Source organism: Macrotis lagotis, chromosome 1, assembly GCF_037893015.1.
Source record: "Macrotis lagotis isolate mMagLag1 chromosome 1, bilby.v1.9.chrom.fasta, whole genome shotgun sequence".
Classification (NCBI taxonomy): domain Eukaryota; kingdom Metazoa; phylum Chordata; class Mammalia; order Peramelemorphia; family Peramelidae; genus Macrotis; species Macrotis lagotis.
In genome coordinates, this window is record NC_133658.1 from 275,185,630 (window position 1) to 275,207,224 (window position 21,595).

Below are 21,595 nucleotides of genomic sequence, written 5' to 3' on the forward strand. Positions count from 1 at the left end.
ATCTCAGTTGCTTTAATTTGCATTTTCTTCACTCAGTAGTGATTTAGATCATTTTTTCATATGACCATAGATTGCTTTAATTCCCGAAAGCTTCCCATTCATATCCTATGATCATTTTTCAATTGGGTAATGACTTGTATTATAAATTTGATTCAGTTCTCTGTATATTTTAGAAACAAGACCTTATCAGAAACACTGGCTACAAAAATTGTTTCCCAGCCTTCTGCTTTCCTTGTGATCTTGCAGACCACTTTATTTATAGCCAAACCTTTTCTGTCTTATACTGTTTTTTTTTTTTTGTTTTTGCTTCTTAAAGTTCTTTGAACTTGTTCAAACTTCTGTTTTATTAGATTCAGTCCAACATTTCTTTTTTTTTTTTTGCAAGGCAGTGGGGTTAAGTGGCTTGCCCAAGGCCACACAGCTAGGTAATTATTAAGTGTCTGAGGCCAGATTTGAACCTAGATACTCCTTACTCCAAGGCCGGTGTTCTATCTACTGCGCCACCTAGCCGCCCCCCATCATTTCTTTTATAGATCAATTTGGATTCTGACTTTGTCATACACTATTAGCTATACCTCACAGCTTTGATTCATTTGCAAATTCGATAAACTTGCCATCTTTGCCTTTTAAACAAATCATCGATGAAAAATTTTTAAACCAAGGTTAAAGACAAATTCCTGGGGTGCTCTCAAGAGACCTCATTCCACATTTGTAGTGAATGGTTAGTGATTATTCTTTTTGTATATGACTGTTCATTTCTGATTTACGTATATTATGATCTAGCCCTTATCTTTATGTGGAAGACAAGAGTAACATGAGAAACTTTCAAATTGTTGCTGAAATCTATGTAATTAGGTCTACAACAATCTCCTGATTTATAAATACCAGTCCAACCAGGAAATTACATTAAATCTAGCATAACCTGGCAGTTGAGAGACCAACTGAATGGAAAGAGTATTGGATTTGGAGTCAGATGCCCTGAATTTAATTGCTATCTCTGATGTTTACAATATGTGTGACCTTGATCAACCCACTTATATTTCTTGAACTTCATAGTTATCATCTGTAAAATGAGAAGGTTGGACTCAGCAGTCCTTTCTAAACCGTGACTTGCACTTGAATCTTAGTATTGCTGCTACCTCTATGACCTTGGATGAGTGGAACAGACTCCCTGGGCCTCAGTTTATTCATTTGTAAAAGGAGCAATTTGAAAAAGATGGATGAGCTTTTATTTTTTTATTAATTTAATTTAATTTTTTAGGTTTTTGCAAAGCAATGGGGTTAAGTGGCTTGCCCAAGGGTCACACAGCTAGGTAATTATTAAGTGTCTGAGGCTGGATTTGAACTCAGGTACTCCTGACTCCAGGACTGGTGCTCTATCCACTATACCACCTAGCCACCCCATGTGCTTTTATTAAGTGTTTTTTTTATGTGCTATGTACTTTGCTAAGTTCAGGGAATGCAAATACTGTATAAAAGAAAATTGATCCTTGCCCTCAAGGATTTTTCATTCTAGTGAGGTAGGACATATAATAAGGAACTTAAAAGTCAGGGAGGGAGCAGGGAAGAGAGAAGGTACCAATAGGGATTAAAGTTTACAGTTAGTCTGGTCTGCCCTATGGTCCAGCTTTGAAGAGATCAAGGTGGCTGATATGGATGCTTCCTCAAATTCAGGTTCACAGAGGAATTCATCAATTGGAGAGAGACTCTAGGTGTTGAAAAATGGCAGAAAATGGTCTCTTGAGTTTCCATCCAGTATTACATTTATGACTTTGTGACTTGTTTTTTGAAAATGTTATGGTATTTTGTTATTTTTTTATTTCTTTTTTGTTTTTACTTATATTCATTTCTGACTAGATCTGCCCCATCCCCTTTAACTAGTGAGATATTCTTTGTTATAAAGAATAAGAAAAAAATAGTTGAGCAAAACTAAGTCTGTGTCTGACAGGATATGCCATTTTCCACATTCATAATGCCCTCTTCCTTTTCTCATGTCTTTTGTTTTTATATTATAAACATTAAGAGATAATGCCCACTTAATGATAGGTCTCTTGTAACAAAGCAGTGGTTAAGTAAAACTAATCTTACAATGACCTCATCTGAAAGTTCATGCAACATTTCATATCTGTAGCATCCTCCAATCTATATTTTTTAAAAATTAAAAGAGATCTTTTTTCTCTCTTCCACCTTGTACACCATTTAAAAAAAGAAAAGAAAAACAAACTTCTTCTAACAAATATCTATAATTAAATAAAACAAACTTCTTCTTTGGCTGTGTAAAATATATATGTAAACTTCATCCTATGTTGTAAATCCATCATTTCTTTTAATGAATAGCATGTTTCATTACAAGTTCACTAGAATTATACATGGTTGTTGTATTTATCATAGTTCTTGCAGCTTTATTTTTACAATGTTACTGCATTCTGGTTCTGATCATTTCATTCTTCATCATTTTTTTAAAAGTCCTCAAAAGCTATAAATGAACTCCCAAAGGAAAAATCCTCAGGGTCAGGTGGTTTCACAAATGAATTCTTTTTGTTTTTTTTTGTAAGGCAGTGGGAGTAAAGGGACTTGCCCAAGGTCACACAGCTAGATAATTACTATGTGTCTGAGGCCAGATTTGAACTGGTCTGGTGCTCTATCCACTGCACCACCTAGCTGCCCCTCACAAATGAATTCTAAGAACTATTCAAAGAACAATTAATTCCAGTGTTACATAATTTTTTGGTAAGAAATAGCAAAAGAAGCAATCCCACTAAATTCCTCATATGACAGAGATAAGATCTTGATATAAACCAGGGAGAATCAAAAAAGAAAGATAATTATAAACTAATATCCCTAATGAATATAAATGTAAAAGATTTAATATGAAATATTAACAAAGCTAAGACATTTTATCTCAAAGATTATATTCTATGACTAGGATTGGTTTAATATGAAAGCTAGAGGGGCGGCTAGGTGGTGCAGTGGACAGAGCACCGGCCTTGGAGTCAGGAGTACCTGGGTTCAAAGCCACTCAGCCCTATTGCCTTGAAAAAATCTAAAAAAAAAATATGAAAGCTAGGAACTTTACTGTACTTAAAAACAAAATCAACAAAAATCAATAGATATAGAAAGAGCTTTTAACAATACAACACCCACTTCTTTTACAAATATTGGAAACCATAAGAAAAATGAACCTTGCTTCAAATGACAATATTGAATGATATTCAGTGATAAATGGTATCTAAAAATTAATAAATTTGAATAATATTCAATGATAAATGATATCTAAAACCAAGAGTTGCCATTATTTACAACAGAAATAAACTAGAATCTTTTCCAATAAATTCAAGGGTGAAGAAAGAAAGTTCATTATTACCACTTCTATTTGGCAAAGTACTAGAAATGCTGACTGTAGCAATAAAATAAGAAAAAAGAAATTGATGTAAAGAACTAACATAGGTAAAGTGTTAACAAAATTTTCACTTCTTGCAGATGATGTGGTGTATTGAAAGAACCCTAAACAGTCAAGTAAAAATTAATAACTTTAGAAGATTTGTCAGATATAAAATAAATCTCCACTCCAACAAAGGAGGGGAGATACATTTTTCTCAACTCTTTTTAAGGGTCAGATTTAGTCATTTTAATTACATAGCGATCAATTCATTCTTTTGTTCTATGACTTATTTTTCCATGATGCCAAACTGTCTCTTTATGATCTCTTCTTCCCTTTTTAGATATTTGTTTGCCATATCTATAATAATTTAGAAATTTTCCAGAAATAGTCAAGCTCATTGGCCTACTTTCCCTTTTTTTTTTGTTTTCTAATGTCATTGTGACACAGTGTTTTGAGAGATTAGAGTGGCTTGGTAATTTTGATTATTAATTTTTTTTTCCAGTTGTAGTTCATCTGGTCTTGATGACTTGAAGAAAACATTTGATTGTTTTCTCTCTCCTTATTATGGGTTTGGACTTCCTATTAGTCATTTTTGCTTTGTCCTTTCAGTCCTAAGATCATTCTTATTGGTAGAGAAAGTAAACAAAATAAAAGTTAAGCAAATTAATTTGTTGTTTTCCCATTTTCCTTGAGCAATGGCCCTTTCATCTTCATCTTTTCCCCAGTACGTAAAAAAAAACTCTTTCATTTTTATTGTTTTAATTTTTCTAACCAGCCTTAACTCTTTCTGAATGGGGAAACTGAAGCTCACAGAGGCTAAATGCCCACAGTCATATAACTAGGACATGTCTCAGATGGAATTCAAATTAAGTTCTTTCTGATTACAATTCAGTACTTTGTCAACCATGCCATGCTGCCTCTCTAGAGGCCTTTAGGTATATAGAGAACTGAAAGACATGGGTTTTATTGTTGACTTTACTTGGATTTTTTTCTTCTCAGTTTCTGGATGCTATGTTGTAGCTACTTTCTATGGCATTTGCTTTGGTTGATATAAACTGATAGATTTCTCCCTCCCCTTTTGTTTTTGGCTAAAATTCTTTTTAAAAAGTTTATTTGTAGGACTTCGAGCAAATGCATTTTTTTTTAGAAAGATTTTGTTTTACAGTTCCCCCCCCCATTCTTGCTTCCTTCCTTCCACCATCCCCCCTCCACAGAAGGCATTCTGTAAGTCTTTACATTGGCTATACATTGATCTCAGTTGAATGGGATGACAGAGAAATAATGTCCTTAAGGAAGAAACAAAGTATGAGATAGTAAAATTACATAATAAGATAATGGTTTTTTTTCTTCTAATATGAAGGTAATAGTCTTTGGTCTTTGTTCAAAGTCCATAATTTCTCTGGATACAGATGGTATTCTCCATTGCAGATAGCTCAGAATTGTCCCTGGTTGTTGCACTGATGGAATGAGCAAGTCCATCAAGGTTGATCATATTCCCCATGTTGCTAGGTTGTACAGTGTTTTTCTGGTTCTGCTCATCTCACTCAGCATCAGTTCTTGCAAATCCTTCCTTGCTTCCCTGAATTCCCATCCCTCCTGGTTTCTAATAGAACAATAGTATTCCATGACATAAATATACCACAGTTTGTTAAGCCATTCCCCAATTGAAGGACATTCACTTAATTTCCAGTTTCTTGCCACCACAAACAGGGCTTCTATGAATATTTTTGTACAAGTGATGTTTTTACCCTTTTTCATCATCTCTTCAGGGTATAGACCCAGTAGTGGTATTGCTGGATCAAAGGGTATACACATTTTTGTTGCCCTTTGGGCATAATCCCAAATTGCTCTCCAGAAAGATTGGATGAGTTCACAGCTCCACCAACAATGTATTAGTGTCCCAGATTTCCTGCATCCCTTCCAACATTGATCATTAGCCTTTCTGGTTATATTGGCCAGCTTAGAGGTGTGAGGTGGTATCTCAGAGATGCTTTAATTTGCATTTCTCTAATAAGTAATGATTTGGAGCAATTTTTCATATGTCTGTGGATTGCTTTGACTTCCTCAGGTGTAAATTGCCTTTGCATATCTTTTGACCATTTGTCAGTTGGGGAATGGCTTGTTTTGGAAATTTGACTTAGTTCTCTGTATATTTTAGAAATGAGTCCTTTATCAGAAATGCTAATTGCAAAAATTGTTTCCCAATTTACTACATGTCTTTTGACCTTAGTTATGGTGGTTTTATCTGGAGCAAATACATTCTTACCAACTCTTCTTTTATGTACTTCATCTCTGATCAAGAACCTGTCATTCTTGTTTTGTAAGCTGTTGTCCAGAAATCCAAATCTTGTTCTCAAATCCAAACCTGTCTTTATTTCTGAAGCCCTTATCTTCAAGTTTCTTACCCAATTTTATAATTTTAGTGCTTTAAAATTGTTTATTTAAATGTAAATATATGTAAATGCATATGTGTGTATATGCACATGCAGTATACAGTTTATGTGTATTACACATAGAAGTCTGGAATTACACAAGCTTAAATTCCCTCTTTAGTTTCCAGAGCAAATGTACAGCTTTTTCTTGAAGATCTGTAGTGATGGGACACTTACACTCACATGCCCATTTCATTTTTTGGATTGCCTTAATAGAGATTGAAAATTTATTTCACTATAACTTTAACTCTTTGTCTTATATTTTATATAATTTTAAAACTTTTTCCATATAAAAATCTTTTAAATATTTGAAGACTAAAATTATTCACTGTTTTTATTTTCCCCTTGCCCCAGTTAAGTATTAAGTTTTTATTTTTTCCCCTTGGTTCATCTCTTTAGCTCTTAGAGTTCTGACTAAATTTATTTTTCTTTTTGAATTTCTACTTATGTTTATTATGAAGTTATTTTCTTCTGTATTTACCTCTTGTGTTTCTCTTAATTCTGTTTACTATTTTTTTTTATTTTTGCAAGGCAATGGGGTTAAGTGACTTGCTACATACAGCTAGGTAATTATTAAATGTCTCAGACTGGATTTGAACTCAGGTCCTCCTGACTCTAGGGTTGGTACTCTATCCACTGTACCACTTAGCTACCTTCTGTTTACTCATATTTTTAACCTCAGTTTCTGAATTTGTATTTTATGCTAGGTCCTGCCTGCTTTGGTCTAGAGCAGGGTTGAGTAACCTTTTTTCTGCCAAGGGCCATTTGAACAGTTAGAACATCATTCATGGATCGTACAAAATTATCAATTAAAAATTAACCTGCTATATTTGGTGAAACAATTAATTCACCACTAAAAAGCACCTAACTTTATTGAATTTTGAGTCCTGCGCTGCATTGCTATGGCAACACCAGACAAAATTATTTCAAGGGTCTTAAAAGGCCCCCTGGTGTTCCCTATCCCCACTTTAGAAGATCCTGCTTCTCCTGCGCTACCCAAAGTTCTGGATGAGATGGTATTTCTAGGTCCTATTCACTGCCTTCTTGAGCCCTGACCTGGAATAGATTGGTTGGTTTGGGTCTGAGATAAGGTCTTACCTTCTACTTTAGTCTCCTCATGGTTTAGCTTTAGTAGTAGTCTTTGTTTTCACTTCCTTAACCTTCTAGTCTCTCTGAAGTTGATTCTGTCTTCTGCTAAGGATGTAATAGCCCCCTACCAGATGACCTCAAGGTACTCCTTCGTTTCCATCTCCTCAATTTCCCTGATACAACCACCAAATAAGGGAGATAGTGCCAATTGCCTGCAAGTTCTTGTTTCTTTCCTAGTTCATCCTTTTTTCCAGTCAGACTCAGTCCATTGAATCCACTTGCTGCCAGTTCTCTGTTTCTCTAAACAATGCAACTTTTCTTATTTCCCTGTATTGTTCCTTCATGGGAGCCTGCTGGCTTTAGTCTATTTGGATGACTCTTTAAGTTGTCTCAGTCTCCATATACGATGACTTTCTCAGAGCTGTCTTTTCCTCATGTTTTAGTTCCAGCAGCTCTGGGCTGAGATTGTGCCAATGTCAGACCTTCTTCTTGGGGATTGGCTTGGAAATAAGGACCTTTTGACCTGTGCTTGCTTAGAGTACTCAAAGGTTGCTGGCTGCCTTTTTGTGCAGTCCTGGATTGGATAGAGGAACTTAATGTTTATTTTCTGTTTTATTGATCATTGCTTCATCTAATTCCCTTTTAAATTTTTGTTGGGAATTTTCTTTGGGGTAGCTAGGCTTTTTGTGTTGTCTTCTTTTTCTATCAGGTAAATGTTAAATATTAACATTTCTGTCAACCAGTCTTTTCATGAGCCATTTTTGATACACCTCTATCAGCAAGTATTTATTAAATGTCTGTTATATACTATATACTATGCCAGATGCTGAGGATATAAGTACAAAGAATGAAGCAGCCCCTATTCACAAAGAGCATGTAGTCCTAATGGGGGATAAAAGCACATATAAAAACATGTATAGGCAAAAAGTAAAGCAAATTACATACACACATACATACATACACATCCATCTATCTATCTGTCTATCTAGTATTTAAATAGGAAATAGTTTGGGAAGGAAGACATTAGCAGTTGGGAGAATCAGGAAATCCTTCATGCACAAGATTGTGTTTCAGTTGTGTCTTGAAGAGAGGGATTCTATGAAGTGAATCCAACAGTATCTCTGGTTGTTTGTTCCCTGGATTCCATTTAGCTCATCACTTTCCATTTTGAAGGTGTTGTGTTCAAAATTGGACTTTATATTCTAGGTATAGTCTGAAATGAAGGGGAATACAATATGATACTGTCACTTCCTCATTCTTGATAATATATCTCTATTATTATAGCCTAAGATTGAATAGGATTTTTTTGACTACCTATCACACTAAACCTGCTGTTCACTAAGTCATTTCTTTTTCATGTGAATTACTTTTTAATCATGAATTACTTTTGAATATTCCATTTTATACTTTATGCAGTTATTTTTTTAGTTCAGATGTTTGATTTTTGCCTTTGTCATTAAATTTCATCTCATTAAAAATTTCCCATCCTTTTGACCTTTTTGTCAAGATAATTCTCTGTCAGTTATTTCTCCTGTATGATTTGAAGATTTGAAAAACATTCCATCTATTTCTTCATTGAAGACTTTGCTAAGAAAGTAAAATTATTGAGGAGAAAAAACTGATTTTGAAATATAAAGTAAGGATTTTTCATTGCACAATTTTTCAAATTTAAAATTAACTCTTCACTTATAGAGGTTTTCTATGCTTCACAAATTTGCATATCATCCTTGCACAGGGGCCATGCTAATCTTCTCTGTATCATTCCAATTTTAATATATGTGCTGCCAAAGCAAGTACTTGTAGAGATTTTCTAGCTTATTCAAACCCCATTTTCTCTTCTAATTAGAAATTTGATTTCATTGGTATTTCATTTATCAATTGATGAAATTCCAACACTAATTATGATCTTAGTGGCCTTTGTATACAGAGAAGTTAAGTGACTTGCTAAAGGTCACAAAGCCATCTTTAAGCTTTAAAAAAAAACCCCTTTGTTCTTATTAGAGTTTCCTGATTAACTTCTTGGTTAAATGTCATATTTTTTGTTCTTATTTTTCAAGGCAGTGTGTAAGTTTATACTGTATACTGAGCGAGTTTCTGCTACTATGAAAAGTTTTTTCATAATAACTTTTCCTTAGAAAGGATAAAAAACTAGATATATTGCAAATTTTTAAAAGTGAGTCAGTGCAACTGTTATACACATTTAGTATGATTTGAGAAGCAATATCTTGGAGAGGGGAAAGTGTTGATTAGAAAAGGTTAGAGAAGGTGGAGAACATTCAGCTCCTCCTGAACTGAATCTTCATAGTATCATTTAATTGTTTGAAGTATTATGAATTTCTAGAGCATCAGCTTTACCTATCTTCAATGGTCAATAAGAAAACATGTTCCAGAAGCTTACCCTTGTTCTTGATAATTTCTTTTGTTAAATATAAACTAGTATAGCAAACATCAATTATCGATATAATAAACTTTTTATTTTTTTTGCTAATGGAAAAATGCAGAATTGCAAATAAATTAATGTGCTAGCATCCTAGGATTCTAGTAGGTAGGTTCCAAGAGTCTAATGTGTTAATTTTTGCATTATTGTAATGTATCACTCCATTAGCAAAGATAATTAAATAGTTGCATCTGTGAATGATTTGTTACTATAAAACATTCATCATTTGAATTAGATGCAGGACCCAAGAAATTGTTCCTATGTGGACATATGTTTGAAAGTGTTGTTAAAGCTCAGGTAGCCTTGCAGAATGGAGACTCAATTTTTTTTTTTTTTAATGTTTCCTTTTCTAGGGAACAGAGGGAGAAAGAAGAAATTGAAAAATACCGTATGGAGCGTCCTAAAATTCAGCAGCAGTTTTCAGATCTGAAAGTAAGCAAGCCAGTTCTAGTGCTTTTAAGATAGCATTCAAGAGAACCATTCTGTTTAATTAATTTTGGCAGAGGACTAGTGTGACTATCAGTTATTGTTTAATTTATTCAGACTAATGAGTAGGTGGGGGTTTTCCTGCTTTAAAAAAGGAAATCTAGGGGCGAATAGGTGGCACAGTGGATAGAGCACTGGCCTTGGAGTCAGGAGTACCTGGGTTCAAATCTGGCCTCAGTCACTTAATAATAACCTAGCTGTGTGGCCTTGGGCAAGCCACTTAACCCCATTTGCCTTCCAAAAAATAAAAAAACCTAAAAATTATAAAATAAAATAAATAAAAAAGGAAATCTTTGTAAATTCTGAATGCAAATTAAAGCATACTTTTTTCATTTTTTTCTTAATTTTTTGTTTATTTTAAAACATGGCTAATATGAATATGTTTTGTATGTCTTCATGTCTATAATTGATATTTTGCTTGCCTTCTTAATGTGTGGGAGACAACCTGGAGGGACGGAGAAGATTTGGAACTCAAAATTTTAAGAAATGAAAGTTAAAACAAAAACACAAAGAATACTTGCTGGTGGATAACTGAAAAAAAATTGTAGCCAAATGCAACAGCAAAGAAATTTAAATCCTTTTCTAAACACCAAACTACTCTAATCTTAAAGTCTTTTCTAATTAAGGGCATAAGAATTTAGATGCTGTGAATTTTAGTTTTGAATATGGACTTTTATAACTTAGTGTTAATTAATTCCACTAAATTCTTCCATCATTGTGTGGATTGATGTGTGCAACACATTAGTGTGTTACATTAGTTCTTAGATGGATGCTGTGCCAATGAAGCACAGACTGGGGAAGTCCTGTGAAGATGGAAAGGCTTGTAGAATAGGTTTTTAATGGACCATATATATCAGTTGCCTGATTACCCGAATTAATATCATCAGATTGTCCACAGGATTGACGAATTTTTTCAACTTTTGAAAACTGAAGGAGAAATTGTGATCTGCATTGATAGAAAGAAAGCACCTGCCCTAATGAAGGCAGAAATGCTTGAAAAATTGAAATTAACTTAAGTGACTAATTCTCTTTTCCCAGAGAAAGTTGGCAGAAGTCACAGAAGAAGAGTGGTTAAGTATTCCTGAAGTTGGTGATGCTAGAAATAAACGCCAACGGAATCCACGACATGAGAAACTTACTCCTGTTCCTGACAGTTTCTTTGCTAAACATTTACAGACAGGAGAAAACCACACTTCAGTGGATCCTCGACAAACTGTAAGATTTCATATGAATAAAGAACTTTTCTTTTTTTCACATCTAAGAGAATAATTTGGGGTGTTTGATATTTTGGAAAAATCGTAAGTTAATTATTCTGGGGATAAACAAATACAGTGGTTATATAAACTTACATGACTAACCTGAAAGACTTCACAAAATAAGGTACTTCTTCTATCCACAAATCTTCATTCTTTTTCTTTTAGCAATTTGGAGGCCTTAATACACCCTATCCAGGAGGATTGAATACTCCATATCCAGGTGGAATGACACCTGGACTAATGACACCTGGAACAGGTGAATTGGACATGAGGAAGATTGGTCAAGCCAGAAACACTTTGATGGATATGCGATTGAGCCAGGTATAATGTTAGAATATAGAACATTCTAGGGTTTTTATATAAATAGTACTCCCCACTTCAGTGTTAATGACAATTTTTATTATTAATTTTTCTTTGAGCTGAAGTTGTATATTCTCTCTTCGGATTTTCGCACAACTAATCATCAGGATTTGGGATAGTTTTCCCCTCTAGGAGTCCATTATAAGTAGAATTTTTGGTTGTTATCAGAATGATTTTCAGTTTTGTCTCAAACTTACATTTTATAGGTGTCTGATTCTGTGAGTGGGCAGACTGTGGTGGATCCCAAGGGTTATCTCACAGATTTGAATTCCATGATTCCTACACATGGAGGAGATATCAAGTAGGTTTTTTAGGGGAATGCTATGTTTGGGATAATATGTTAAATTACTTTAATTGTAAATATTTCATTCTTTTTGCAATAGTATCAGATTGCCATTGGAACATAATGATACCTTCTAGATTTTTGTTTGCTGTTAAATATTTTCATAGAGGTAGGACAAAAGGGAACTGACCTCAAAGCCAGGGAAAAGCTGGGTTCAAGTCCTGACGTATACTGACTGTGGTCTTGTCAAGTCATTTAACCTCAGTCCTCTAGGCCAATGGAATCAAACTCAGAAACAAATCCTTGTATAAGGGGGGAAAATGCACATATTAACTTCAAAACCACAAATTAACATCATGTTGTATTTTTATTTGTAATTTTTTCAATTGTATGCAAAGATAATTTTCAACATTCATCTTTTTGTAAGCTTAAGTTCCACATTTTTTAACCTTCCTCCCTTCAGTGAGGTAATCTAAGTTTTTTTTACTTTTTTTCCAAAAACATTTTTCAATTACATTTTAATCTGATTTGGGCTTGAGTTTGATGATTCTCTTTAGGCAACCCTGAAGTTGCCAAACTGCATTGAATGTTTCTGCACTTGAGAATTCCTTGTAACCACTGAATTTACAAATGTATTTTTTGCCCCTAAATATTTAAAACCCCATATTTGTCTCAAACCTATTTGGTTGTGTTCTATTACTCCGTTCATAGCCAGCAAATAATTTTAGATTTGTTGATATGATAATTTGTATAGGTTTATTAATGTTTTTAATTGCGATACAAGGCTTTTTTGTAATTGTATGGAACTGGGTCACTCCTGTATGCATTTATGATTATTGATTATGACTGCTTGAAAAGTTTAGCAATGTGAATTTTCCTTTCTTCCTAGTGATATTAAAAAAGCCCGTTTACTTCTAAAGTCTGTGAGAGAGACAAATCCCCATCATCCTCCAGCATGGATTGCTTCAGCCCGTTTGGAAGAAGTCACGGGAAAACTACAAGTAGCTAGAAACCTCATTATGAAAGGAACAGAAATGTGTCCCAAGGTAAGACATTTGGGGGTACCTTTTTTCTTCTTATTTGATAATGGTAAATTTGTTGAAAATAGTGACTTTTCTCAGTGTAATTTGTGATTCTAAGAATCCATGTAATGTGCCTGTAAGATACTCATATTGGACAGTGACTTTTATTTATTTTTTTGATTGAAATTATTTTTCCAGTTACATGTAAAAGTAGTTCTCAACATTCATCCATTTGCACATTTATGAATTCCTAATTTTTCTTCCATCCTCCCTTCTCATAGAGGTGAACAATCAGGTAAAAGTTAAACATGTACAATTGTGTTTAACATATTTCTATACTAATGTTGTGAAAGAGGAATTAGAACTAAGGGGAAAGAAGAAGAAACTATGAGAAAGAAAGGAAAAAATATAAAAGAAGTTTTAAAAAAACGAATATAGTCTGCTTTGCCCCGCATTCAGACTCCATTGTTTTTTCTTTGGATGTGGATGGCAGGACAATGACTTTCAGAGAGAAGAAAAAGTTTTTCCTTCTTGCCTATATGCATTGAAGGTAATGTCACCATTACTTTCTTTTCATCTTAGTAGATAGTAAACGATTTACTGTGGGATCTAGTGAACTGAAAAATAATTTAGCCTAGGAAAAATATAATGCCACTATCTTTTATAAAAATAACACTCCAGTATCTTAAGAAAATGTTGCCTGCACATTTTTTGGAAGAAATAGAGTGCCAAAAACCTTGATTGTGTTTTTTAAAAACATTAAAACTCCAGTATAAAGGCATCCTTTTATTCATTGAATTCAGTGAAGATCAAATTGTGTCCCAGGGTTCTGAGTATTATATAGACCAATAATTTTTAAAGTTTTTTGTTTGCATTCACCATCCATATATGTCTATTTATAAGTTCTATATGTGTTCTAATATATACTAGTAACTTTATATACAAAAATGTAAATTTAAGAAGAATGATATAAAAATAGGTAAACATTTACTTGATTATTATGTGCCAATTATAATTCTAAGTGCTGGGAAGGCAATTAGAAATAAGTGAGACAGTCTCTTTCCTAGAGAAGCTTAGGTTTTAATGAGTAAAGAATACTCATCAAATCATGTTGGAAAGCTGGCTGAGATGGGGGAGAGAGAGAGTGTGAGGAAGGTTATTAGAGGGATAAGATGAGAGGAGGGTATTCACACAGGATCATAGTGAGGAAATAGCCAAGAAATGTCCTGGAGCCCTGAGTCCTTGAAAGTGATGATGAAATTGCATTTAATTCTAGAGGTTATGAAACATCACAAGAGTTTATTAAGTAAGTAGGGGATTGCCATAGTTAGACCAGTCTTCTATGAAAATCACTTTGGCAGCTATGTAGAGGATATATTGGAATGGGTAGAGACTTAAGACAAAGAGACCAAATAGAAGACTATCATAGTAGAGATGAGGAGACGTGGAGAAAAACGGGGAAGATGTGGAGGTGGAATCAACAATCTGATTGATTGTATACATGAATATGGAGTGAGAGAGAAGTCACAGATGAAAATAAGGTTGTAAAACCTGGGTGATTGGAAGAATGGTGCTACCCTTAGTGGGGAAATTTGGAAGAGGAGTAGATTTGAGAGTAATGATAATGCAATGAAATTTATGAATCAAATCACAAATCTGAATTTGTCCAACACTATGACTCACTTTCCATTTCAAAATAAAAAGAGGGAAGACCAAGCTCTATTACTTCTAAGTATGGCACTCACCCGCACTCACCCTCTGGGAATACCTGCTACAGCCACAGGATGAACTGGAGGGCAGTTATAAGGGTGGAATTTTTCCAGTGGCTTTTGGAGTTGCACAGAGCTCCACTGAGTTGCAGTTAATTTAAGCTTTAACTGCTCTTAAGGCTTAACACCAGGTTCAGAAGTGGAAGAGGTTGCAAACTTGCACTGAATGGGGAGTAGATGTATTTTTTCTAGGGTGGGACTTTTCAATCTATGACTGATTGCTCCCATACTCATGGGGTAAAGTCATATCCCCTTAGGGGACCCTACCTCCTATTTTGGAGACAATTGATAGAGGGTACCTTCTTCATTCTAACACAGAAAGTTAACATGATTATTAGCTTTATTTCAAAATACTAGCAAAGACCTTTTGTACATAAATCATATGAAATTTGTACAGTTGAATTTCTCTTAGAACATTGTGATCCTGACATCTCCTGTATGCAGCGGATCTTGGGGAAGGGGAGTGCCTGGCGCCAGGCCTGGGAGACATTGAGGGCTTTATACGAGGTGGTTGGAAGGCCTCTTTGAGCAGGCTGGGGCCCAGACCATGGGTGATGTTATGGACCCAGGCCTCCAGCTGTGGGGTGGCGCAGCCCCACGAAGTCATACAGGGCCAGATCTTGGCCTGCAGGGCTGCACCACGTCCTTGAAGCGCACCAGGCAGTAGGGGTCTTGCAGGAAGGCCGGTGGCTTGCCAGGGCCACCTTGGTGATGTGCTCCTGGCTGCAGCACACTTCCTGCCTGTGGTCAACCTCCACCCAGCTGCCATTGGTGCCCAGCATGATGATTGTTGTGTGCCAGCCGCTTGGCTGTGGGCTCCCGGAACTGCAGCACGGCCTGCAGGTCGGCACCAGGTAGATGATGCGCAGGTTGAGGTCCAGGTTGATCAGCACTGGGTAGAGGACTTGTATGTTGAAGAAGCATAACTCCTTGAGCACCACATGGCTGTGGGCGCAGCAGGCCTGGGTTGCGCCCAAGAGTTGCCTGCCGTAGCACTGCCTGCAGGCTGCCTCGCTGCTGATGTCGTTCATGTGGAAGGTCAGGCAGGTTGGTGTGGAGCACAGGGTATGGCTGGCCACCCACTGGAAGAGGCCCAACAAGCTCAGGTACCAGGGCAGGTAGGCAATGAAGACAGTCATGTCGCAGAGGAAGATGCTGTGCACCAGGTTGTGCATGGCCATCTGTATCTGCGCAGTGCTGCCAGAGGGCAGGACCACCCACATGTGCCAGGCCAGCTTCATCATCTGGAAGATGTCCTGGTGCTGGCTGAAGAGCTGGCCCATGAAGGAGGGGCTTGAGCCCCAGGAGGACAGGATTAGCATGTGCGTGGGACCCTGGCTGCCACCAGAGGGAGGGTAACAGGGTACCCTGGCGCCCACACAGGTAGATCAGGAGGCTGACCTGCGCCAGGAGGAGGATGGCCAGGCCCAGCCATCCCATGGTGGCTGGGACCTGTGGGGAGGAGGCCAGGCAGTCAGCCTGGGCCTCATCTGCTCCCGGGCTCCTAGCCCACCCACTAAGGAGACTCAGGCCAGGCCCCACCCTCCCATTCTTAACTTGACCTTCTCTGCCTTTTCAAAGAGAAACCTAGTTACTGAACTGCCTGGGGCCCTGCTGTAAGTGTGGGAGTGGTCAGATGACAGTCTTATCAATAAATAAAACCAGTCTGTACTAGGAACCTAATGGTCCATAGCTGCACTAAACAATAAAGGAGACAAATTCCTTTTTAAGAGTAGAGAGTAAGGCTCACAAAAGTACCCCAAGATATTCCTAAGGAATCATGGGGGAGGGGTGACTAGGTGGGGCCCTGGAGTCAGGAGGACCTGAGTTCAAATGTGACCTCACACCCTTAATAATTACCCAGCTGTGTGGCTTTGGGCAAGTCACCTAACCCCACTGCCTTGCAAAAACCTAAAACTAGAAAATTAAAAAAAATAAAGGGAATCATGAGGGATAAGATTATCACGGAACTCAGACCACTAAGGGTGATGTGAGCAGAACCAGTAGAAGCTATATTGGTGATGATCCACTTTGATAGACTTGTCCATTTCAGCAGTACAATAATCAAAGACAGTTCTAAAAGTCTCCTGATACTGTCCACGTCCAGAGAAGAATCTGTAGAGTTCAAATGCAGACCAAATTTGTAAAAGTTGTCCTATGTATTAGGTTTTTAAAATTTGAATTTGATTCTCCTTTCACAACATGGTTAATACAGATCTATATTTAACATAGTTATTGCTTTCTCTCAAGGGGAGAGGGAAGGAAGGGAGGAGGGGACAAAAATGTAAAACTCAAAACCTATTGTTGCTTATAGTTGGAAAAATAAATAAAATATTTTAAAAAGTCAAAAAAAAGAACATTGTGATCTTAAGAGAAGATGGACATCAGAACCATACTGTATTAACAGTCATTACTGTTGAGAAGTCACTTTTTGGGATGATAGATTAAATTACTTCAATTGTAAGTATTTTACTCATTTTGCAATTATATCAAATCACCTTATGTAACACAGTGATGTCTTCTAGCCTTTTAATTTTCTTTTAAATATTTGCATAGAGGCAGCATGAAAGGAAATTGATCTTAAAAGCCAGGAAAATCCGGGTTCTTGTTCTGACACATATTGATTGTGTGATCTTGGCAAGTCACTTAACCTCAATGTTCTAGGCCGGTGGTATCAAACTCATATAGAAACAAATTCTTGTGTGGAATTCTATTTACCCCTATTATCTTTGCTCCACAGAGTGAAGATGTATGGCTGGAAGCAGCCCGTCTTCAGCCTGGTGATACAGCCAAGGCTGTGGTTGCGCAAGCTGTTCGTCACCTTCCACAGTCTGTCCGGATTTATATCAGAGCAGCAGAGCTAGAAACAGACATCCGAGCAAAGAAGCGTGTTCTTAGGAAAGGTGAGACCTTTGAACAGTTAGTCTCTTGCTGAAGGACAATTTCTGTCTTTTAAAAAGAAAACTTTGGAGTTTTTAAAGGTAATTGTATTATTTGGATCTTGGTATTTTTTTTCTTACAATTATTTTAGTCTTTACTCTCATAAATAACTCATCACTGCTAGTTTTCCATCTGTGAATGGGACGGCTAGGTGGCGTAGTGCATAAAGCACCGGCCCTGGAGTCAGGAGTACCTGGGTTCAAATCCGGTCTCAGACACTTAGTAATTACCTAGCTGTGTGGCCTTGGGCAAGCCACTTAACCCCGTTTGCCTTACAGAAAAACCTAAAAAAAAAAATCTATGAAACAAAAAAACATACAAAATACCCCTTAGTCTTGTACTTCCCCCTTTTCCTTCTGTAGTAACAAATGTCAAAGTGAATGAAAATGGGGAGGAATGTGCTAAGACACAGATGAATTTTTAGACCATCCATGAATATTAATCAAAGTATTACCAACTTTGAATATGAAATTTTTGTCCTGTAACTAATGAGTAAACAAATAACCATTGGTATAATTGAATCGACCTGCTGCTGAAAGACAAGAAAATTGCAGCTAAATGGAAGGGGGGGATAGACAGATCTTTTTTGTAGAAACAAAGGAATTGACAATTGTTGTCTTCTATTTAATAAGAATTATGATAGGTATTTGCAGAGATACCACCAGGAAAATAATTTTCAGCTTAAGTGCCAATAGTTGCTTTGAAGAACTTATGAAGTAGAGAAATTCTTTGAAGAACTTGATAACCAAAGACAGAAAAAATATCAGATTATCAGTATTATAAAAAGTATCATATTGAAAGAACCCCATTCTGCTGATCCATTCCCATTTTCCTGGCTGTATAAAAATTTTACAAAAATAATCTATATGCCTATCCATTGGGGGCGTTTTTGATAAGGATATTAGAAAGAACAGACTGACATACACAGAAATGTTCCATAGTAGACCAGTATTATAAGGCTATCAGAAGATTGACCAAATATATGGAGTATACAATAGCTTATTGTTTGTTGTCTATAAAAAAAAATTTGATGCAGGAAAACAAAATGCATCTTAATGTTTTTCCTGCGTTAAGATAGCTCACATGCTTATAGAGGTATACAAAATTACTCCACAGAGGTTAGAAAGGATGAGGATTGAGAAAAGTCTTAGTAGATTTGGCAGTTGAGAGATCATTGGTAACTTTGGAGAGAGCAGTTTCAATGTAATGATGAGGTCAAAAGATAGATTGTAGATTATTTAGAGGAGATTAAGAGGATAGGAAAAGAAAAAGGCACTAAGTTTGAGATGACTTTTTCAAGAAGTTTAACAATAGGAGAAGAATGGGAATTATAGGATCTAGTGAAAATTTTTGAAACATGGGGGGAAATATTGTCATGTTTGTAGACTGGTAGTGTCAAATTCAAAGAAAAATGGATTCCTTTGGGCTGCATGTTGATGTAGGAAAAACCATAAATTAACATTATATTTTATTGTATTTTTATTTGTTTTGTTAAATATTCCTCCAGTACCTCTTAATTTCGTTCAGGACCATTGACTCACTCTATGCATCTGAGGGTGTGAATTTGACACTTGTAGATCACACAGTTGGGACTAGGCAGACATTCCTTAGGCCTCTTAGGACCTGCAACACTGCAATGTCATCAAAGAATGACTTTGAACCTTCTAATCACCAATCACTCCTTATCCACTAATGTTCTTCTTGATCATTCTTAATGGTTCCATGTTCCTATCTTCTTATTCTCCTTTCCCATTGTGTAAGATCAGAAATTTATTTGCTCTTCTCAAGAAGAGGGCACAACCTCCATAACATGAGTTACAGCTCTAGGAGGCGTACATGCCCCTTTCAACCTAGTCCCTAATGCACCTAGCCACCCCTCCAGACGTTTTCTTTAGCTGTCTTCCAGAACTGAAATACTCTCCTGCTCTGACTCTCTCCCATTCATTTTTTTCAATGAATTTGGTAAGTGGCATGTGTAATGTCTAATTGTTATACTAATGTTCACTGGAGAATTAGAGAAATAAACTTCCTAAATGCCTTTTCAAAAATTTTACTTATGTAAAGTGGTATTATCTTTGAGGTATCGATTATAAACTTGGGATGCTGTGAACTGTATAGCAAAGGCAAGGTAGATTTCTCTTCTATCTTTCTCTAATCTTGAGTCTCTCTCAGTCTACTGTTTCTCTTACCTTTTCTTTGGGGCCAAGAATGGTCATTATATTTTCACACTGTTCATTTTTGTTTGTTTTGTTCTTTACATTATTGTGCTTGAGTCTTAGTTCTGCTTATTATTCTATCAGTTCATGTAAATCTTCCCATACCTCTCTGAATTCAATATATTGTTTCTTTCTGCATAGTAATATTCCATTACATAGAATCACAAATTTAGAACTTGAACTGAATTTGGTATTTATTCATCTAGTCTCCTTATATTACACATTAGGAAAGTGAAGTGCAAAGAGGTTAAGTGATTTTGCTCAGAGTCACACAGTAAATGTCTGAGTTGGGATTTGAACTCAGATGACTCCTTTCATCTACCACAATTTATATAGCTGTGCTCCAGTAAAACCAAAGCCCATCTTTTTTTTTAAATTAAAGATTTTATTTATTTTTGAGTTTTTCAATTTTTCCCCTAATCTTACTTCCCTCCCCCCACAGAAGGCAATTTGTCAGTCTTTACATGAGAGAGAAATCACATCCTTAAGGAAGAAACATAAAGTTTAAAAGATAGCACGATCAGACAATAAGATAACAGGTTTTTTTCCTAAATTTAAGGTAATAGTCCTTGGTCTTTGTTCAAATTCCACAGTTGTTTCTCTGGATACAGATGGTATTCTCCATTGCAGAGAGCCCCAAATTGTCCCTGATAGTTGCACTGATGAAATGAGCAAGTCCATCAAGATTGATCATCGCCCCCATGTTGCTGTTAGGGTGTACAGTGTTTTTCTGGTTCTGCTCATCTCATTCAGCATCAGTTCAAGCAAATCCCTCCAGGCTTCCCTGAATTCCCATCCCTCCTGGTTTCTAATCGAACGATAGTGTTCCATGACATACATATACCACAGTTTGCTAAGCTATTCCCCAGTTGAAGGAAATTTACTTGATTTCCAATTCTTTGCCAACACAAACAGAGCTGCTGTGAATATTTTTGTACAGGTGATTTTTTACCCTTTTTCGTCATCTCTTCAGGGTATAGACCCAGTAGTGGTATTGCTGATCAAAGGGTATGCACATTTTTGTTGCCCTTTGGGCGTAGTTCCAAATTTTTCTCCAGAAAGGTTGTATGAGTGCACAGCTCTACCCACAATGTAATAGTGTCCTAGATTTCCCACAACCCTTCCAACAATGATCATTATCCTTTCTGGTCATATTGGTCAGTCTGAGAGGTATGAGGTTGTACCTCAGAAGCTTTAATTTGCATTTCTCTAATAAGTAATGATTTAGAGCAGTTTTTCATATGACTATGAATTGCTTTGCTCTCCTCATCTGTAAATTCCCCTTGCACATTCTTAGACCATTTGTCAATTGGGGAATGGCAAAGCCCATTTTTTAATATCAGTATACTTTTGATATTGTTCTATTACGATGTATCATAGGAGCAACATGGTTTCTGAAGAATTGAAGTTGAATGTCACCCAAAAGGCAATGGAGATTTACATATTGGGTGTACCTGAGTTTCAATATATTACAAATTGGCAATTAAGACAGATAAATAGTTTAAAGGATGTCTTCAAAGAAATATTTGGAGTAATTGATCATAGATAATCTGAATCCTCCATCAGTATTTTCATTATGTCAAGAGAATTTGAGGAAAATCTCCCTTGATAAGCTCTGTTGGAGTATTAGAGTTATTATACAAGTCCAAGTCTTCATCTCTTATTTTTCACCACCTGGCTCTCAGTTTCATATATTGATATTTATCCATTTTGTGCCAAAGTGCAGTGAAAAACTGACATCCAGGAGAGTTCAACTGTGACTTTAAAATCAACTCATTGTGGTTTCTGATAATTTTATGACCTATTCTGGTTGCCAGAAGAAATCTGTATTTTGTGTGATCTCTACTCTCCTAAGTTCTTGGCATTGTGCTTGTTTTTTGTGTGTCTTTCTTTGCTGAAGTCTGGTTTCATCACTGTAATCTC

The 21,595-nt window shown here is 36.2% G+C and overlaps 1 protein-coding gene, 1 non-coding gene and 1 pseudogene across 3 annotated transcripts in view; 1 reads left to right on the forward strand and 2 right to left on the reverse strand.

Moving 5' to 3' along the window:
• Positions 1-21,595, forward strand: part of PRPF6 (pre-mRNA processing factor 6) — a 75,367-nt gene that overhangs the window by 4,918 nt on the left and 48,854 nt on the right. Inside the window, exons 1-7 of one of the 2 annotated variants that reach the window (XM_074210525.1) lie at positions 3,315-3,447; positions 9,694-9,772; positions 10,865-11,041; positions 11,248-11,403; positions 11,649-11,743; positions 12,615-12,771; positions 17,257-17,419. In XM_074210525.1, coding sequence (XP_074066626.1) covers positions 9,731-9,772; positions 10,865-11,041; positions 11,248-11,403; positions 11,649-11,743; positions 12,615-12,771; positions 17,257-17,419 — 790 coding nt within the window. In that variant the 5' untranslated portion in view covers positions 3,315-3,447; positions 9,694-9,730. Of the gene's footprint in view, positions 1-3,314; positions 3,448-9,693; positions 9,773-10,864; positions 11,042-11,247; positions 11,404-11,648; positions 11,744-12,614; positions 12,772-17,256; positions 17,420-21,595 lie in introns of those variants that run through there. The other variant, XM_074210524.1, reaches the window with a different exon arrangement.
• LOC141510406 (U6 spliceosomal RNA) lies at positions 8,594-8,700 on the reverse strand. Its single transcript, XR_012474900.1, has one exon. It is a non-coding gene; the product is annotated as a U6 spliceosomal RNA (small nuclear RNA).
• On the reverse strand, positions 14,476-15,838 carry LOC141504986 (carbohydrate sulfotransferase 6-like; annotated as a pseudogene).